At 35.4% G+C, this 20,639-nt stretch overlaps 1 protein-coding gene across 2 annotated transcripts; it reads right to left on the bottom strand.

The window, feature by feature from the left end:
• Positions 1 to 5,173: 5,173 nt before the first annotated feature.
• Styk1 (serine/threonine/tyrosine kinase 1) lies at positions 5,174 to 20,244 on the bottom strand. 2 transcript variants are annotated; one of them, XM_076852664.1, is made up of 9 exons: positions 20,181 to 20,244; positions 19,602 to 19,736; positions 16,769 to 17,035; positions 15,895 to 16,076; positions 13,188 to 13,271; positions 10,340 to 10,548; positions 7,778 to 7,818; positions 7,054 to 7,150; positions 5,174 to 5,378 (listed from the first exon to the last, which is right to left on the bottom strand). In XM_076852664.1, exons 1-9 carry the CDS (start codon positions 20,242 to 20,244, stop codon positions 5,174 to 5,176), a joined length of 1,284 nt encoding a protein of 427 aa, XP_076708779.1. The 2 variants fall into 2 exon arrangements, with proteins under 2 accessions (XP_076708779.1, XP_076708780.1); XM_076852665.1 differs by lacking the exon at positions 16,769 to 17,035.
• Between the last annotated feature and the right edge of the window lie 395 nt (positions 20,245 to 20,639).

Consider the following 20,639-nt stretch of genomic DNA (forward strand, 5'->3'; position numbering starts at 1 on the left):
TTTGTAAGTGGACCAGTTACTGTCTTTATCCCATAAAAAGTTTAGACTAGTTCTTTATAATCCTGCCTGTTTTTAAAATGAAATATGAAACTATATTAACTCTTCCTATTTTAAGCCTAAAATGTACAAAAATAGATACCTCTTGTGATAAATATTACAAAGCAATAAAGCATTTGTTTTTTGTGATCTGAGAGGGCATACAACAGTGATATAGAAATATTCTGTATAGATACTGAGCACTTAAAATGTAGCTAGTATGAGTAAGGAACTGAATTACTAACTTTGATAAATTTACATTAGCATGTTTAAATAACCACATATGGCTAGTGGCTACCATGTTACAGTTAGCACAGTTACATAAGAAGCTCTTCATATATTTTTAGTTGGCCTAGAAATAGTTAAAATATTTTGTGAGCTTTTTTCAATCAAAATTGCTATTGACTCCAAATTAGAGTACAGGTATTCTTATCACCACAGTTTATAAAAAAAAATAAATGTTTAAGCTGCCTATTTGAAAGCGAAATCCTATTTCTGGGCTGGTGTTGTGGCTCAGCAGTAGAGTGCTCACCTAGCATGTGCAAGGCCTTGGGTTCGATCCTCAGCACCACATAAAAATGAATAAGTAAAATAAAGGGTATTATGTCCAGCTACAACTAAAAAATAAATATTTTTTTAAATCCTGTTTCTGCCTTTGCTAACACAAATGGTAGTCAATTTCAAAGCACCTTGTGAAATAGTTTTGAAGTAGATAAGAAAGAAACATTCCCAACTCCAACTGAAATTGAGACTTAATAGTTTACTCAAATATACAGTATTTGTTGATAAAATAATGATTTCCCAATAGAATTTTTAAGTTTATTACTTCCAGCTTTGTGGGAATGCATCAAGTGAGGGGGTTATGATCAGAGATGTTTGTTTCTTACAATTGTTAATTTAATCTTTAAAATGTTCTGTTGTTGGGGCTGGGGATGTGGCTCAAGCAGTAGCACACTCGCCTGGCATACTTGCGGCCCGGGTTCGATCCTCAGCACCACATACAACAAAAATGTTGTGTCCACCGAGAACTAAAAAATAAATATTAAAAAATTCTCTCTCTCTCTCTCTCTCTCTCTCTCTCTCTCTCTCTTAAAGAAAATGTTCTGTTGATCTTTCCTACATCTAAAATTGTCTTTTTCTATGATATTTTTATGCCTCCTCTGACCTGCCTCTTTTTTTCCTTTTTTGCTTCTCTATTTAAAATGATCAAACCAGTCCAACTACCAATTTTCAGAAGCAAATTCTAATTGTATTGAGATAAACACTAGAGAAAATTGTCTCATGTTTGTGTGTGTGTGTGTGTTTTCAGTACTTTTGATTCACTTTAAGTATTTACAGGAGTTGTCTAGGGCTATCTCAGGTAATAGATCAGAGTACTAAATCAAGAATAAGAGGACTACAATTACAGTAAAGTAGTAGAGCACTTGCCTAACTTGCTTCAGACCCTGAGTTCCATCCCCAGCATCATCAAAGAAAAAGAATAAGGGTAGGATGTGCCCTAAAAGAATATATGAGAGTGTTTTTAAAAAAGAGGCTGTAGTGAAGTATTTTGTATCAGTACTTAATTCCATCCACTCACCTTTCTCTTCTCTTTTCTGTAACAGACTTCCATATGGATTTTAGCCATATCTGTCTTTATACCATTTAATGGTATTATTTTTAAATAAGAGAATCATCATCATGTAGAAATGCCAAACTTCCTATTCCATTGTTTATCAGATATGTTCATGTTAAACACTAGATGCTTTTTCTAGATTATCATGACATGATGATATGTATTTAATTCCATAATTAAAACTAGGAATTTTTGGTAACCTATAACAATATTATATGCTTAAACAAGATAACCTCTAACTCATGCCCAAAACAAATAAAACCCATTAAATTAAGAATAATAGGCTATCTTATGAGCCTTCCATTGTATTTGCTACTTGTTTTTATTTAAGTAAGTATGGTAAAGCAAAAAAAGAAATCTTTTCAAAATTATAACACGATTAATAAAATTCAGTTAATTTACTTTTTATCTTAAGATGGTTGAAAACGTCACTATTCAGCAATTTTAATAGGATGCCTGATTGTTGCATAAAAGCCACTGCTGTTCTGCATGAGCGTGATACATTTCCATTAGACAGTTTATCTAGGTGTATGTTTGCTCAGTTCCTAACTACTGGAATTTTTTTAATCATAAAGCATAGTTTGGAAAAATAGGCTGGAGGAGGGGGCATTCAAAACAATAAAAATCTATATATGGATTCAACTTGATTATATGGTAAATATTTTAATTCCATGATTACTTTGGCTGACAGATCAAAGATACCAAAAATATAATCTCAGAAATATAATATTTGTTTTGAAAAAAACCCAAACAACTGAAAGAAATTCCCGGTTTTCTTGGAGCCAAAATCACTCTAGCCAGTTTTCCAGGTCTGTATCAAAAAAAAAAAAAAAAACAATTAATTTGGAGGTCAACATTTAAAATACCAATTGTTGGGCTGAAATTGTGGCTCAGTGGAAGAGTGCTCGCCTAGCATGCATGAGGCACTGGGTTTGATCCTCAGCACCACATAAAAATAAAATAAAGATGTTGTGTCCACCTAAAACTAAAAGTAGATATTTTAAAGAAATACCAATTATCTGCTTCTTTCCTTTCAACCGAAACAAATACCAAAACATGTCATAAGGCAATATCTTTTATTATATGCTATTTTCCCTTTAACACACAAGCTGTAGCCCCATGTATGTCATTGCAGTTCCTTAAATAAAAACTAAATTTATTTATTGCCTCAGAATTTTCATACATATAATTCCACTCATGAAAAGTTCTTCTCTTTTTTTTTGGCTTTCCTACCCAAACCTGAGGTCTCAGTTTAAATGTCATTTCTTCAAAGGAGATCTTTACTTTATACTCCCTTCTCTTATCCCATACTTTTTCTTCATAGCACCTAATTTGTAATTAGCAGATACCCACTTAACTAAATATATAATGTCTCTTACTTGTAAACTGTAACCAAAAGCTATTTTTTTTCATCTAACACCTAGCCCACTGTCTGTTACAGCAAGGATTAATTTTTTTAATAATAGAATAAATAAATACTTTTGTCAATTTGATGTAAATGAACAATTAAAAGTCAAAAACAGTATTCCACATGGTTTTAACAGTGTGTGTGAAGCCACTCCACCTCCTTTCTCCCTACTGCCATTTACTACCTATTTAAATCCTCTCTACTCACTATGGTATTCCAACAGGGGCAACAGTCGTTCTTCATTTAGATGAGCATTACAATTCCATCAGGATTCCATTTTCTACAATATTTTCAACTGCCAATTATCTTTCCTACAGCAATCTTAGATTTCCTTTCTAGGGTACTCAGATTTTAAAGTCACAGATCACCAAGTTCAACAGAATATCATTGTGATATTTTCAATATTCTGAAATACTAGAGGATTACTATCATCACCTAAAAGCTCAAATAAAAGTGATGACGTCTTGATTAGAAGTTCGTTGGACTAGACAAGGGGAATTAAGGGAAGGGAGAAAGGATGAGAATAAGGAAAGACAATATAATGAATTGGACATATATTTCCTATCTGCATATATGAATATACAACCAAAGTAACTCCATGTCATGTGCAACCACAATAATGGGATCCTAACTGCAATAAGTTATATTCATTCTGTATATGTATAACATTTGAAAATATACTCTACAGTCATGGTACAAGTATATCATGCCATTATCTTTAGGCATGTCCTGCTCTGCAGTATCACAGATTGAGGTTCTCTTCTTGGCCACAGTAGATTTTAGGTTAAAAAATATATATATGAAAGTTCCTAGGTTAGGAAAGGCAAAATAAAGGAAACTATATATATATATATATATATATATATATATATATATATATATATATATAATATATTTATTAAGCGCATATTATATACCAGATACTGCACAAATACTTATTGATCCTCATCACAATGAAGTGAGATAGTCTTCCCATTTTACATGCAAAAAAAATCTTTTTCTGACATTGTAGGTTGTCTCTTAAATTTTCCTATTAACATGAATTTCCAGTTATTTGCTTCTATTTTCCTTATTTTAGAAAATTTGGTAGTTACATATCAGAAAAGCCTACTTCCACTCAATAAATATTAATTTAATAAAATAAGTTTCACAGTAAATCAATGGATCTTGAAAATTAAAAGTTAACCATCCTGTATCATATCACATTCTTGACTAGCCCTTTTTAATGACCATCTGAGCTACTAAGACTTCTTGCTTGGTTTCTACCTTTGTTATTACACACACACACACACACACACACACACACACAACATTATCATCATTCATCTCACTTTGATTTTCTAGGTTTACTGTCCTTAGTCTTGTGGAGAATGGAAAATAAACCTGATGAACAATACTTGTTGGATGTTCTTAATCATAGAACAACTCCTCCAGCTTCTGATCAGAAGTAGTACCCAAACAGGGTTCACTTGACTCAGAATTAGATAAAAAGGGGACCATTTTTCTTATATCTATACTCAAGGAGAACTCAGAAGCTTTCCTTCAAAGTTCTTCAACCCTGCATGTAAGGACCAGGAGTGGGAAATTTTATGTCCCCTCACGCTTCCCTTTGAAGGAGATTTTGGTCCACAGTTATACTATTGAGCAAATAAAAATCTTAAATCTCCTCATCACCTCTTTTATTAGATTTCTATTTCTTCATTTCATTCCTAGTTTCTTTGAACCTTGTAATAGTATAGATAAAAATATTGTTAAGGAGTAAGCAAGCCTAGGAGGAGAAGGACTAGCCTATTTGTGCTATACCCCAACAAACACTGAAGTTTTTTGTTCTTTTAAGTTGCAGATTTTTCAAGCCTCCTTTGCATTGACACATTCTCCACTTCTACCCAGGGTTTTTAGGACTGAGATAGAAAAAAATGAGACTGACAGTATTTCTCAGTTCAAGGGTATGTGGTGTGAAGAGCATCAACCAGCATCACTTCACATTTCTAGCAAAATATGTAGGGAAATAACTAGGATCTATGTCCTTTATCTTCTTTTCCCACTAGAGTGTTCTTGGAGGAATTGGTTTCAAGAAAATAGAATCACATATAAATGTATCCAGCTGGAAGCCTTCAAAGGATGCTGTAGCTGTAGGAAAGGCTTTCTATACTGATACCAGCCACAGATGCATATAGTTCAGGCACCACCAACTCTGGTACTTGCAGAACAGCCTTGTCATCAGCAGTTCTAGCAGCACCTTCTAGGCGAAAACGCAGCTCTCTGGGTAAGGGACGATTGTCCTCACTCCAGCGCCAACAGGACTTCATAATATTGTACCTGAGAAGGGGACAAGAGAAACAGGTAAATGTATAAGAAACATGTCTCGCCAGGTGAGGTGGCACACGCCAGGCAATGTGACACACTTTCGCAGCTTGGGAGGCTGAGGCAGGAGGGTCATGAGATGAGTTCAAAGCCAGCTTCAGCAAAATCGAGGTGCTAAGCAACTCAGTGGGACCCTGTCACTAAATAAAATACAAAATAGGGCTGGGGCTGGGGCTCAGTGGTCGAGTGCCCCTGAGTTCAATCCCTAGTACCAAAAATAAAAAATAAAAAAAGAAAGAAACATGTCTCCTCTCTCAACACATCTTAACACACACACATACACCCCCCCAAAAACAAACAAATAAACCCTGCTATTCTTTGCCCTGTCTCATTCCCAGAGACCGATAATTATTTTCATTTTTTTAATGTCAAGTGTCTTAATGTCCTCTTCTCATTGGGACTTCTTTTGTTTCTTTCCATGTTTTTTTCATTGGTGCCTGGGATTTCTTTTATAATAGAAAAGACTAAAGATTTTTCTAACTACAGAGTATGATGGGACAGTTTTTTTTTATTGTGCATTGTTCATTGTATATTGTAAATAGTGCACACAAAATGAATGGCTAGAACAAAACATTTTTTTTTTACTCTGTAACATGGGGTGGAAGTTTTAATTATTGTACTATATTGCTGCACACTTTATGTTGATCTTTATGTTATTTCAGATATTCATCAAAATGTTATGTTTAAGGTAAGATACTTTGTCAGTTAAATGTTTCCTCTAGTATCAAGGACAACCCTTTACACACAGAAACCTACAGGAAATATTTGGCAGCAGTTTCATTATAGATACCCAGCTAGCATTACTATACTGTGCATATGTGTATATAGTTAAGATATTTAAACTTCATAATCTGCTTCATAGAGTAATTATTTAGAGCTTAAAAATTTTACAAATAATAATCTAGAAATGTTCACTAACATGTTATGTGTGCCGTCTTCTGAAACACAGTTTAACTTTTTCTTATGTTCCATAATAGTCCCCTTTTGAAATTCATTAATAAAAATATTCTGCATGTAATTTTAAATTTTCTTATTTTATGCCTTCAGAGTGGTTTGCCAGTGGTTCCTTTCTGCTGAGAATATTGGATCTTGCTTCTGCCTTTGTAATTTCTAGTCTCTTCCCTTTTTCAGGTTAGTTCTATCATACTGAGAGCTGAGAAAACAGCAGTAGTTTTTAAAAGTTAAATAATGAATAAGAGCCAGTAAACTCTGAATGAATAAATCTAGTACAATTGATTTTATGAGAGCTATCTTTGAACTGAGGCTGGCAGACGATTGGCATTTACACAAAGCAATAATGTACTTAGATTTCATTTAATCTATTTCCTGCCTATTTTAGGAGATCCCTACAGAATTAAACAAATTTTATCAAATTAGATTCCTAATATAGTTCTGGTTTTTCCTCAATATTTTGTGTATGATAATGTGAGTGTATACACACACATACATGATATGTATGCATACATGATATATTAGCAAATGTGTTTTACCTCATGGGTTTTGTCTAAGTCCATGCATTAGCACCTAAAGACAACTGAGGATCATCTGAGCCACTTTGAAAAGAGAGTGATTGATAGGAAGCAAAAAATATTTACAATTAGAGAAAAGCAGACCTTCAAAATTCACTTACATAGTATGTGTACAGCTACTGGGTCTCTTCATGATTTTTCTCCTCTGAAGATACTGTAGAATGCTGGTAGGAGGGACTTCAGGATATGGTGGTGCCCCTGTCAATATGAAAAGAATGAGAGTAGCAAGGGAACTTTAGTGTCATAAAATATGAACTTCAAATAACATTACTTTTCATCCACTTGGGCTAATTGTTAGCAAAAGATAAATCCATAGGGAAAATACTAGATACAAGAGAGTTGTACCCTGCTGTTCTAGTAAGGATGTAGCATAGTGAATTTGGGGAAATGAGAATCTTGAGTCTTTAGGAAAGTAATAAAATAATGCAAAGTAAGAAATAAGACCTTTCCTCCACTCTTCATAAAATGGAAAGGTGCTCCAGTTTCTTAGTTGAATCGATTAATAAGTCTGAAGAAAACATGTTTACACAAAATCAGTGTAGGAATTATCCTTTGGATAAGAAAAAATCTCTTGGAATTAATATTGCTGGATTGAAAGAATGGAAGAGAGCAAAAGAAAGTTAAGAGAAGGGAAGGGAGGGAAGGAGTAGAGTAAGAGGGAATCATCACTTTACAAGACTTCTCAGAAATCAGGCTTGGAAGTCATATCAACCCATTTAATCTTCAGGCCTGTTCTAAAACACTTTCTCAAAAAAAAAATCAACACCCAAATAAACATATTTGTATATTTGCATCCAGTCACACACTATTGGAGATCCTGCTTACCTAGAGTCACCATCTCATAAAGCAGGATCCCAAAGGACCAGCTGTAAAAGAAATAAAACCATCTACTTAACTTCTATTTTTTCTTTCCTAGAGAGTTCACTTAAATATAGAAACCTTCAGTAACAGTACCATAAAGAAGGTAATAAAAAAGAATGAAGGGGTATCTGATAAAATAAACAAAGTAATAATGCATTCCTGGCTAGGTGCAGTGGCTCATACCTATAATCCCAGACGAAGGATGATTGCAAGCTCAAGGCCATCCTGGGCAATTTAATGAGACCTTGTCTCAAAAATAAAAAACAAAAAGGCTAGGGATGTAGCTCAGTTGTAGAGTGCCCTGGGTGCCACAGACAAAGGAAGAAAGAGAGAGAAACATTCCTGTACAATTCCCTTAGATTCTAATTTCTTTGAAGATTGGATGTATATTTCTTCTATATTTAACATGAATAGATGTTTACTATTATTTGTGTGTGTGTGTGTGTGTGCGCGCGCGTGCACACACACAATCACATAAATCCACTCACCCATAGAGAAATTTCTTTTGCATATTTTTTCATTCTTTCCACCCCTTTCCGCTAAGGTTTTAGTCTTGTTCTTAGCACAAGCCAAACAAGGTTATCATATATCCTCTATTTTCTCAGTAAATCTAATTGCCCAAAACTAGGAAAAATATTAACAGAGCAAGCTTTATATGTTGTTGGAATGAGTATTTGCTTAAGCAATATGATTTGAAAGATGTATATAATACTATAGTAAAAATCATTAAATGAGTAATTTTTATGACTAATTTTAGTCATAAAATAGATATATTACCACATGTATCTATTGAAAAGCAGATATTAGTAAAACATTGATGGAAGTTTTTAACCAAAATCATATTAACTTATGTACTAAATTTCCTCTACCACTCATGACACTCATAGCTATTAGGATACTCTACATTCCATCTCTGAGCTTCTTCAAGCACTTGAGTTATATGGTTACCAAAAATAGTCAATTGTGATTCTTTACAAGCCTGTTTACACCAATTGTACATGTAACTGTAATTGTGTACTATTATATAAGCAAATAAATACTATAAAAGATGATGAATATAAATATTATCTCTGTGAAAAGTAAGTTGAATGCCTTGAAAACAATCTATAAAAGTATACTACTAAAAAGAAAGCATTATGATGAGAATAGGGTCATGCAAAGTTGTGGTGAATAAGAAGCACTAACCTTCCACTATTTGATCCTGTCCCTGCCCTATCTTTGACAAGGGGGACTCCAGCTCTGGTACATGTGATCTCCTGGCATTTCCTGGAATTTGCCAGTCTTATCCAAATCTCTAATGAATGACTTGTACAAGAATCTGTCTGTGCCTTATGAAAATCTCTCCGTAAGCCAGATGCAGTGGTGCATACCTGTAATCCCAGCAACTCAGGAGGCTGAGGCAGGAAGATGAAATTCAAAGCCAGTCTCAGCAACAGTGAGGTGCTAAGCAATTTAGTGAGACTCTGTCTCCAAATAAAGTACAAAATAGGGTGGAGGATGTGGCTCAGTGGTTGAGTGCCCCTGAGTTCAATCCCTGGTAACCTCCCCCAAACAAAGAAGGAGAAAAAAGAAAACAAATAAAACTTTGGCTTGTTGAGGTATTGTAAAATTTTGTGGGTGAGAATAGTAGAAAATTAAAATAATAATAATAACAAGTATGCAGTCAAATTGTTGTGCAAATGTTTTTAAGTTTCTCACTGCACTTAGAACCATCCCAAATTGGAACCCAAAGTTAGTCATTAGAGGTGTTATTTAGACAAGAAACAGGACATATGACTTCATTTAGAAGCCCTGTTCTCCCATAATGCAACTTTTCCCCTTCTTCAAAAGATTTATAAATTGTAATGCTGTCATATGTAACAAATTAGAATAAAAAGAATTTTTTAAAATTGATAAAGAAATACACATGTATATGTTTTAAGTTAAAATTAAGAATTGTGGGGCTAGGGATGTGGCTCAAGTGGTAGAGCGCTCGCCTGGCATGCGTGCGGTGCGGGTTCAATCCTCAGCACCACATACAAACAAAGATGTTGTGTCCACCAAAAACTAAAAAATAAATATTAAAAAAAAAATTCTCTCTCTCTCTCTCTCTCTCTCTCTCTCTCTCTCTCTCTCTCTCTCTCTCTCTCTTTAAAAAAAAAAGAGAATTGTGGTCTGAGTATTTTTACTTTAGGGATTCTTTACTTAACTAGTCTTCTGATTAAGTGGGCTCACACCCTTCAGGTTTAAAGCAAAACTACTAGATTAAGTCCTCAGATATTGGTGTGAGTAATCTTTGCAACTTTTTTCTTTCCTAATGTAAGCTTCTAATCCAATACAGAAAGAATGCTTGAAAAAGCATTCAAAGGGGATTGCAAGCAGAGACCAAACATGTACTCTGTATCATAACATTTCTTCTTGAGAGTATTTCTGACTTCTGAGTATAGATCACATTTGTAGACATACTTGACAATACAACCAATAATAATCAGGGAGAACACTCAGGTCATGAAGAGAATATATCCAAAGGGTAGGAACAAACCGTACATGTCTCCTCTGATGCCAGCAGGTCTCAGGAGAAGACGCTCTGGGGCAAGCCACTTGAGAGGGATGGTCCGAGCAGAAGAGATGGCTCCAAGGGCATGTACTTCATAAGCCAAGCCCAATCCACAGAGTTTAGCAGTCAGATCACTTTGGATCAGGATATTCCTGGCTGCCACATCCCCATGGAAAAGATGCTTATCCTGCAGAAATTCCTGACAGCATAGGTCAAAGATGATCAGCTATCTGAAGGTCACTGCTCAGCTTGCAGATAAGAGACTACTAGGAAGCCTCAAAAAGATAAGGGCACTTCCTACTCTAAACAAGTCTCATCATAATGACATCAATTCCAAAGCATGTTAATGGATCAGATATTTTACCTTATGTTTAAGATGACCAAACTGAGCAAATAATCCAAATGACATTAATGCTGGATTTATTTATTTAGTTAGTTTTGTAGTGCTGAGAATCAAACCCAGAGCCTCATGCATGCAAGGCAAGTGCTACTACACCCTCATCCCTAATACAGGATTTTGAAAGTATTAATTCCAAATTCCATCTGCAATAAAATGACTCTCTTTCTGTTAAAATATTTCAACGTCTTATATGTATTCTTTATTCAGCAATTGCTCCTTTGTGCTGATGTTTGCATTACATGTTTGCTTTCTTTTTTAGAATACAGGTGCAAATACCTCTACCTTTTTATTACTACTGTCCAACTGTTTCTGGCACATAAGAAATGCTTGTTAAAACCCATGTCATATTAAATTCAAAACTTACTTTATATACTTTATCTCGTTTGACCTTCCAAACAGTTTTGTGAGCTTAGCCAACCTGATTGCTATTTATCTATTTGGCTGATGATCAAACAGGCTTAGAGATAGCGACTTGTCCAAGGTTAGGTAGTGATACTGTTGGAATTGAGTACCACATCATCTGACTACCACTTTCTAGTAAGTCCCACTGAAGATTAGTTGTCATCTACCAGATATCAACCCAGTTAGATATTAGGAAGGGAGTAGAATTCATAGCAAAATTAAGTATAATACTATTGAATTTATGTAAAATTTTATTGTCTCCCTAAAATAACTGGATTAACTGATTTAGGAAAGTATCTTTTGGATAAATTTAAATGATTACACAAAACTACAGAGTAACTAAGTGATAGTAACTAGAGTAAGGTATTCTAATTCACAGAAAATACAACAAAAACTCTACTAATAATTCTATTTTTTATTTAATGATCCATTTTAGTTTTTATTCTACTAATAGTTCTTGAGTCAAGTTCCAAATTAGAATTGCCAGAAAGCTTTTTTAAAACATAATATTTTCACCCTGAATTCACTAAACCATAATTTAGGACAAGAAATCTGATAACCTATATTGTAAAGAAGTATCAAAATTATTCTAGTGCAGACTTTAAAGCATTTGAGACCCACTGTGACTGATGGCCTAGAATTGCTGGGATCTTTTCTCCTCCGGTACAAATCTACTCAAAGTTGATGGAGAAATCAAGAAGTTGTACATGGCTAAAAAGATAGAAGTTCCAAATTATGATTGCTAAACAAGGATAATATAAAAATTTTAGAGTGAGCTGTAATTTCCAATTGTTGATGAAGAAGCAAACAGTGATGACTATTTCTCTCTCATGAGGTTTTAGAACAAAAAAAAATTATATGGTCATGAGAAGAATTAAGGAATGTGTTGACTTTGAGTTTGTTAAAAGTAACAACAAATAGTATGATATTGCCTGTTATAGGAAATACAGGGCCCTGATGAATGCATTGGTTTCATCAATTAGCCTCATAAGGCACCTCAACAATTAAGGATCATAAGCAAGGTAGATTATAGTCTGACATCCTAACTTTACCAAGGGATCATACCAGCTAAGTGCTCCATACGCTGAAGATAATATTAAATATATGGTGTGTACCCATCCTGTCCATTGAGAGCTTCAGATACAACTCTTGCTTTTTTCTCACCTTCCCAACTTCTTTTTTTCCTTCACTTCCTCCTGATTCTGCTTAGATCCCTGGTATATTTCACACATTAGGGTGGCAAGATATATCAAAGAGTTAAAATGGTAGCTTCACAGAACCTCGATTTTCTGTAGCAAATGCTAATTTTAAACACAATTATCTGAGTGATTTCATAGCATAATCTAAATTTCCTGAATGATTCACATAAAGATAAATATTTCTCTTAAACTCAGAGTTCTAAAACCTTTTTATTTAGGTTGTTTTAAAAGAAAAGAGTGATTCTACTGTCTCCCCTTCACATTCTTCCTCTTTCACTTGTTTCTTATTCTTTTTTAAGTATGTGCACTCCCTATCACATTCATTATCAAATCAAGTTTCCAACCAAACATGTTCCAAACCAGTTTGTCTTGTTTTCCAGATATAAATTTGTACACTTCTGGCTCTGTAGCCTTTCATCCATTCAGTTTCTCTTCCCATATCTTCTCCCAACTTGCTCCCCAAATTTCCCCTTTCACATTAGTTCTTAAAAGTGTACATAGATAAATAAGAATATAAAGCAAATGGGCATATAGCTCTTGGCACTATCTTTTGAATATTAAAATTGAGTAAACTTTTAAAATCTTCCCTGTTCCTTCCAGAAATCCTAAGCTGACTACCTCCTCCCTGGAAAAACCAATTCTGTAGTAGATTATCTAAATGATTTCACAAAGAAGGAACTAAAATTAATTATCAGTGTATGACTATAATTGCCCCTGATCTCTATCTAATTTAAAATATATGCCCCATTTGGGAATCTGAACATGGGAACAATGACACCAAATACTAGGCTAATGAGAAAAATCCCCACCCTTGGTTTTTATTTTGCCTAGTCTTACCAGACCCAAAAGGACCTGTTTTCCAATGTGATAGACTTGCTTTTCTGTGAGATCATAGAGAAGACCGTCCATGGTCATCACATCCTAAAGAGATAGAGAAAAAACATTATATCAAAGTGGCATTAACACATTTGATTTTTTAAAAAGTACAACAGATATAATCTGAAATACAAATATATGAAGGCTAAGGAAAACACACAAAAACAAAGGATAAAAAGTCAAAGAGAGATTGATAGGAGAAGTCTTCAGGCAGAAAAGTATCATGATTTATTGGATTGGAAGACTAATGAAGAATAGAAATGAACCCTGGGTAAGAATGACAAGCATATATAAGGTTATCCACTGTCATGTTTCTGGAGTAGTGTGTCTGTGTCCATGTGGTTAACAGCACATCACCTCAATGCATTCTATCTTTTACAGAAGGCCTATAAAGCACCAATTTCCATGGAATATAGAGTGAGCAAAATAAACATAGTTGTTTCTGCCACTTATTTTGTGTAGATGTGTGACTTATAATCAAATAACCCTAAGTGAATTAGAAGCAAATAATCATAAAGAAATTGGTACAGATGTTTAAGTACCATGAAAGAACTGCACAGAGGGTTAAAAGAGTATATGATAGTAGGATGAAGAGAACTGATCAGTTGGAAAGATGAAGAATAAGTGAATATTACCTGCAGAGAAGAGAAAGAAGTAGTTCTGTGTCAAAAGAAAATTATATGAGAAGGACATTAGAATTCCTTTTTCATATGTGTTCAGTTATACAATATAATCAGTATATTGTAAAGATTTATTAATATTGAATTTGCATGTCAGCAAGTGAGGAACTAGGGAAACAGTGGCCTTCAGAAAGAGGACTATGTAGAGAACTAGGAAAATTATAAGGAAAAGAAATGCCATCTAAGTCTGGAAAATTATGAACATTTTTGGGGGGATGGGTGGGTCCCAGGGATGGAATTCAGGGGCAATCGACCACCAAGCCATAACCCCAGTCCTGTTTTGTATTTTGTTTAAGGGTCTCACTAAGTTGCTTAGCATCTTGCTCTTGCTGAGGCTGACTTTGAAATCTCAATCCTCTTGCCTCAGCGTCCTAAGCTTCTGGGATTACTTATCTCACCGTGTCTAGCATGTTTGTTTATTTTTTAATGTGAGTTTGAGGTATAAAAACATAAAAGCTGAATGCTTTCCTCCTCAATACTAGAACACTAGAATAATGTTAAAGAAAATACACTTAAATAGTAACAACAGAATTAAAATCATCATAACAAAAATAGTTGTTATATAATTGTCATTATAATAATTTTTACATACATAATGTCTCTGATTTTTTGAGCAATGCTCATTCCCATTGAATTTGCATGTCAGCAAGTGAGGATAAATAAATAAATTTAATAAATAAATAAATTTATTAATTAATTTATTTATCTTAATTAGGTATGACAGCAGAATGCATTTTGATTCATTGTACACAAATGTAGCACAAATTTTCATTTCTCTGGTTGTACACAATGTAGTCATACCATATGTGCAGTCATACCTAGGGTAATGATGTCCATCTCATTCTATCATCTTTCCTGCCCGCATACACTCCTCTTTGCCCAAAGTTCCTCTATTTTTCCCATTCTCCCCACCCCCATTTTGGATCAGCATCCACTTATCAATGAGAACATTCAGTCTTTGGTTTTTGGGGATTGGCTTATTTCGCTTAGCATGATATTCTCCAACTAAACTCCAGGATATATAAGCAACCCAATCAATAAATGGGATAAGGAGCTGAACAGACACTTCTCAGAGGAAGATATACATTCAATTAACAAATATATGAAAAAATGTTCAACATCTCTAGTAATTAGAGAAATGCAAATCAAAACTACTCTAAGATTTCATCTCACACCAGTCAGAATGGCAGTTATTAAGAATATAGACAACAATAAATATTGGCGAGGATGTGGGGGAAAAGGCACAGTCATACATTGCTGGTGGGACTGCAAATTGGTGCAGCCAATATGGAAAGCAGTATGGAATGGAACCACCCTTTGACCCAGCTATACCACTTCTCAGTCTATACCCAAAGGACTTAAAATCAACACACCATATAGTAACACAGCCAAATCAATATTTACAGCCGCTCAATTCACAATAGCTAAACTGTGGAACCAACCTAGATTCCTTCAATAGATGGATAAAGAAACTGTAATATATATACACAAGGGAACATTACTCAACATTAAAAGAGAATAAAATTATGACATTTTCAGGTCTCTGACTTTTTGTAATAATTTATTATTCCCATTTTACAGATTTAGAAACTCAGGATCAGTGAAGTAACTTGCCAAAAGTTACAAGCTAGTAGGTGGGATCAAGAGTTCAAACTATAAACACACTGCCCAATATGATAGCCATTAATCACATGTGTCTATTTAAACTTACATTAATCAAGATTAAATAAAATTAAAAACTCGGTTTCTCAATTACACCCGCTACATTTCAGGTGTTCAACAGCACATGTGACTGGGGGCTACCAGTGAACAGAGCAGATATGGAATACTTCAATAACTGCACAAAGTTCTCTTGGACATTGATACTCGGTTACTGTTATACTATTATATTGTCTCCATGTTTTGTCACTTGTGATGCTAATTGATATGTGAACAGCTAATCAACCAGGTCAAGCTTTGCCCCCTAACACCTCTACTCCACTGCTCACCCGGCGACAGGTCCAGAGAAAGCTGAGCAGGTCCCCCTGGGCCACATCCTCCAACACCATATAGAGTGGCAGCCTATCTGTGCAGCAGCCTTCCAGTTGTACTAGGTTCTTGTGTTTCCCCAGGTACTGATAGAACTGGATTCGTCCTACAAAATCCTGCACCTCATGGAGCCCAGCAGGTTCTGCAGAGGATAGAAGAGCCAGGGCAGTGAGTAGTGAGCTCAACCAATTAAGAGGAAACAAGGAGCAAAAAACCATTTCAGATGGTAACTCTCAAGACCTCTCAGAGGAGTAAGTGCAGACAAAAAGTAAATAGAGGACCAGATGCTCAATGTCACTGACACTTTATCAAAGATATCATAGACTACATCTTAGAAATGAATAGGCTTTCCTCTTCCTAAATAGGCAAATTTCTATTCTTATTGAAACACTGGAACTATGTGAGCATTTTGATTAATATTCTTGTTTATCTTATCCTTTTTCTATTTTATTTATTCATTATTACCAGTCCACATTATGAGTATCAGCAAAAGAGAGAGAGAGGTGGGGGGAGAAATGCAATATCAGGAAGGAGTATCAAACAGGAAAGAGAAATTTAAAAGCAACCTCAGAATCCTAGTCCAAGAAACATCTAATATGAAACAGTCTGTTTTAACAGTCTTAGTAGGTAAAGATGAGTTAGGGATATAAAGACCCCGAAGAATATCATTTTTGTCTCAAGCTTCCACTCTTAATTGCCTTCTTCTATACACAGTTGTGATCATAATATTTGTTGGAAAATATCTTAATGTTTGCAAAGCTGTTGACATTTATTGTTAGGGGTTCACAAGTGAAAAGTAAAAAGGGAAGGGAAGTCTAACACTTCTCCTTTTACCTTTTAAAGTCTTGAGGACAATATTTTTGGGCTTAGCAGGGTCCCCTGTACACATCTTGGCTCGATAGATGATCCCATAACTGCCATTATAGATCTGCTCCAAAACTTCTGAGACTTGCTCTCGGGGCACCTGCAGCTTAGACAAGGCAGATGTGGAAGCCCTCAGAAAACTTTCCACTGATGTCTCCTTAAGTGGCACCAGCACTTTTCCTCCACGTCCTGTTGCTTCCCAACTTGGACTCCTAGACGGAGGCCCAGCAGCACTGCCTAGAATAAAGAGATAATATCAACCACCAGTTTCTTGTTCTGAGAACTCCAGAAAAGCCTAGAATGAACCAGCCAGGAAGTTCTTTTAGCAGTTTTACCTCTGGTCAATGGAGGAATATCTTCTGATGCTGCTCTATTAATTGGTATCAACACCAAATTTGTAGAACCTTTATAATAATCCCCTTTACTTCTGGGAAAACTCAGGATGGACCCTTGTAAAGTAGTGATAACATTTTCTTTCTGTCTTTCTCAGGATTATAATTCTATATTCTCCATGAGTATGATATGGAGACAAGGTAGTTCCTGAACAGGTACAAAACCACAGATATTTAAGGGCAGTGGTAATTGCCAGTGGAGACTACCATTTAAGTCAGTCATGTGGCTTCCAAATTTGGAATAAACGTATAGATAACTTCTCTACCATAGCTGTGGCTTATCCTTTCTTCCTCAAATTATCTTAAAAGTCAAATTATTCCATATTTCATTGAGTATTGGTTTAAGTCTTCTGATACATTCTGCCTTCCTTAGCTGGCATGAACTTTCCTCTGGAAAAGAAAGGTTCATTCTTCTCATTAAATTTACCATCACTCATTAACCCGTCCCTTTATTCAATAAATATCACTAGCTATATACCAGATACTTTTCTAGGTTTTGGGAATAGGTGAAGTCATAATTCAACAAGGTTACCTTCTCGTGATCAGGCAGAAAATAATGAGTTAATAAGTGTAGTAGAGGAAATGACGAAAGAAGAAACAGCAGTGATGCTACTTTATCCACAAAGATTTCATTTCAAGAAAGGCCTTTCTGATACAATGACATCGGAGAAAGGTATGGAAGCAATTAGGTAGCAAACCACATTGATGTCAGAAAAAGTACTGTAGGCAAAGGGAACAAGATGTTCAAAGGCACTGAGAAAAGAACATACTTAAAGTATTTGAGAAATAGCAAGGAATCTGGTGCAGCAGAGCCAAGTAGGATTGTTGGAGAGTTGTAGGACATAAGGCAAGAGAGGCTCAGATCATATAAGGCCATGGGAAGAGCTTTGACTTTTTTCATTCTGAGCAAGATAGAAAGTTATTGAGGTATTTCAAGGAGAGAATTAACATACTGATGAATGCCTTAAAAGAATCATCTGGCTTCTCTGAGGAGACACAGGCAGGGCCAAAAGTAGGTAAAGCTGTTAGGAGCATATTACTACAGCCTATGAGAGATGAGATTGGCTTAGGTTAACTATAAAGATAGAGTTGAGTGTATCTGCTTATGGGTTGAATATGTGAAAAAAAAAGAGGGAGTCACAGATACCTACAAGGTTTTAGATGAAAACATAGAAGGCTGGGCTTGCGATTTACTTAGATAGGGAGGATGGTTTTAAGGGCACACTTATAAGGTAATTTCAAGACCTTGGTTTTGCGTGGATGTATGACCGATGTGATTCTGCAATCTGTATACGCGGTAAAAATGGGAGTTCATAATCCACTTGAATCAAATGTATGAAATATGATATGTCAAGAGCTATGTAATGTTTTGAACAACTAATAATAAAAAAAAGACCTTGGTTGTGAACATATTACCTACAAGATATGTATTATATTGAAACTTCAAAGTAGTTGATTTAATGTAAGAATCCAGAGTTCCAGGAACCGTAATCAGAATAGAAAAAGCATTTGAATCTATAAGAATGAAAATGATATCATATAAGCATAAAAGTGATTTTAATTTTTTTTTCTAAAAAAGTACTTCAAGAAAGAAGAAGCATGAACGTGTTTCAAATGCTTTTGTCAGGTTAAACAAGATGGACTTGTCAAAATAGGTACCATTAATGAGCTTGGAAAGAGTTGCTTTGGAGGATGATAGCTATAACAAAAAGTATTATTTGGGGGTTCAAAAGAGAATGTAATAAGCAGAAGGGGTGAGTTTATTCAATTCCTTTGAGAAGGTTTCAATAAAAGTGAACTTATGAAACAATTGACATAAAATTTGGACGAATACTGAGGATCAGCCACTATAGAGTTTTATATCACTGTCAGGATTTTTTCTCCTTCTCTATACTCTTAGCTTCCTCCATGAGCTGATTCTCTTTCATTGCGTGTTCAATGATACTCCACAAGAACCTCTAAGCCTTTCCTACCCAGTACTTCAAAGTCTAGAATGAAGGCCACCCTTTCTCATCATATATTTTTGAGGCATAGAGTAGGGATAGAATAGATCATAGAGTAGAAAGTTATCCTTCAAGGATGTTAATAAAGCCCTGAGCTTTATCTTTTAGACCTTCTTCCTTAAGCCTTAGACATTCACATAGTCAAAATTTGCTAGTTCAGTTGGACAAAGAGTACAGAAACAGGTCTCATGAGGCCTCTATTTCCATTTTTTTTTTTTTTAGTCAACAGGCACATGTGGAGTTCTAACTCCTGACCTCCTAGAGAAGAGGTCTCTCCTCTCCACTCCAAAGAGTCAGCCCTTGTCTCTGCCATTGAAGGTACCTAAACTCTTGGACTTGAATCTGTTGAGATATGGCTCATCTTTTTCCTAATATCCATCTTTCTTGAGCCCAAAGTTTGAGTTTTACCTCGAATTCCAGGACGCTGCTGTTGGGATCTTTGTTCTCTTATAAAAAGCCACAAGATGACTGCAAGAAGGATGAGGAAGAGGCCAACCAGGAGAGTCGGGACAATGATCACTTCATACTGCTGCTCCTGGACCACTGGGCAGGCAATTCATAGCAAGGAAAGAAGATTAAGAAGCCTGACCTGATGCCACACAACTTTCCCTACCCATCAGCCTCAGCCCATCATAGGTGAAATTGTCAGCTCTTCTGCCTTTCACTGTAGTTACATTTAATGTATGTAATAATGGGAGCAACTCTAATCAGAAGCCCCAGTGTTCCTGTTTCTTAACACATCAACTGTGTACTATGCTTTTTCTGTCATTTTCCTACTGAGAGAGAGGATGCCACATCTGAATCTCTGATCAGCACTCTCCCTGCCCTACCCTGCAAAGATAATGAATGACCTCTGTCTACATTCTTTTAATACCACTTTATTCATTCCTACTAGAAATCAAAGCATCTTCCTTCTAGAATCTATACAGACTTTAGTCTCCATAATCCTAAAATCAAAGGTCAGGCATTTGTGGCATCTGAACTTACCACACAATTTGTCGCTGAGACTGCATTCCAGTAACATCCGTGCCATACCCCTCTTCTCACCCATTGCTACACGGCTGCTGCTTCTCTGCTAGGCCCACAGAAAATGCCCAGAATTCAACCACAACTGTGAGTAATTTCCAAGGATTGAATGATTCTGGGGGAAAAAAATGAAGCACACATAGGAATTTTAAATGTCTCTATGGATCACTAGTTCAGTAAATAGCACCTCTCTGAGCCATCCATTTATATCAGTCCATCTGCCTGATATTCAAATTGGAAGAATCCTTCATTTCCCCCTCTGGCATTTTCCCTGTTATACAGCTTTACTGCCCTGATCTAATCTTTTCTTTCATCCTATTGTTACCAAAATTATTTTAAAGGCCCCCTTCCTAACTCTTTTGCTACTATGCTCAAGTACAGGTTCATAGCATCTGTCCTGAACAATTGTTTCTCATGGGT

The sequence above is a fragment of the Callospermophilus lateralis genome, chromosome 4 (genome assembly GCF_048772815.1).
Source record: "Callospermophilus lateralis isolate mCalLat2 chromosome 4, mCalLat2.hap1, whole genome shotgun sequence".
NCBI classification, from domain to species: Eukaryota; Metazoa; Chordata; class Mammalia; order Rodentia; family Sciuridae; genus Callospermophilus; species Callospermophilus lateralis.

Coding starts and splice junctions, on each gene's coding strand:
- Styk1 (XM_076852664.1), bottom strand. CDS start 20,244: ATGGGTGAGAAGAGGGGTATGGCACGGATGTTACTGGAATGCAGTCTC. Junction 19,737..20,180: donor TCTCAGCGACAAATTGTGTG/GTAAGTTCAGAT, acceptor TTGCCTGCCCAG/TGGTCCAGGAGCAGCAGTAT. Junction 10,549..13,187: donor AACAGGTCCTTTTGGGTCTG/GTAAGACTAGGC, acceptor CTATGCTGTCAG/GAATTTCTGCAGGATAAGCA.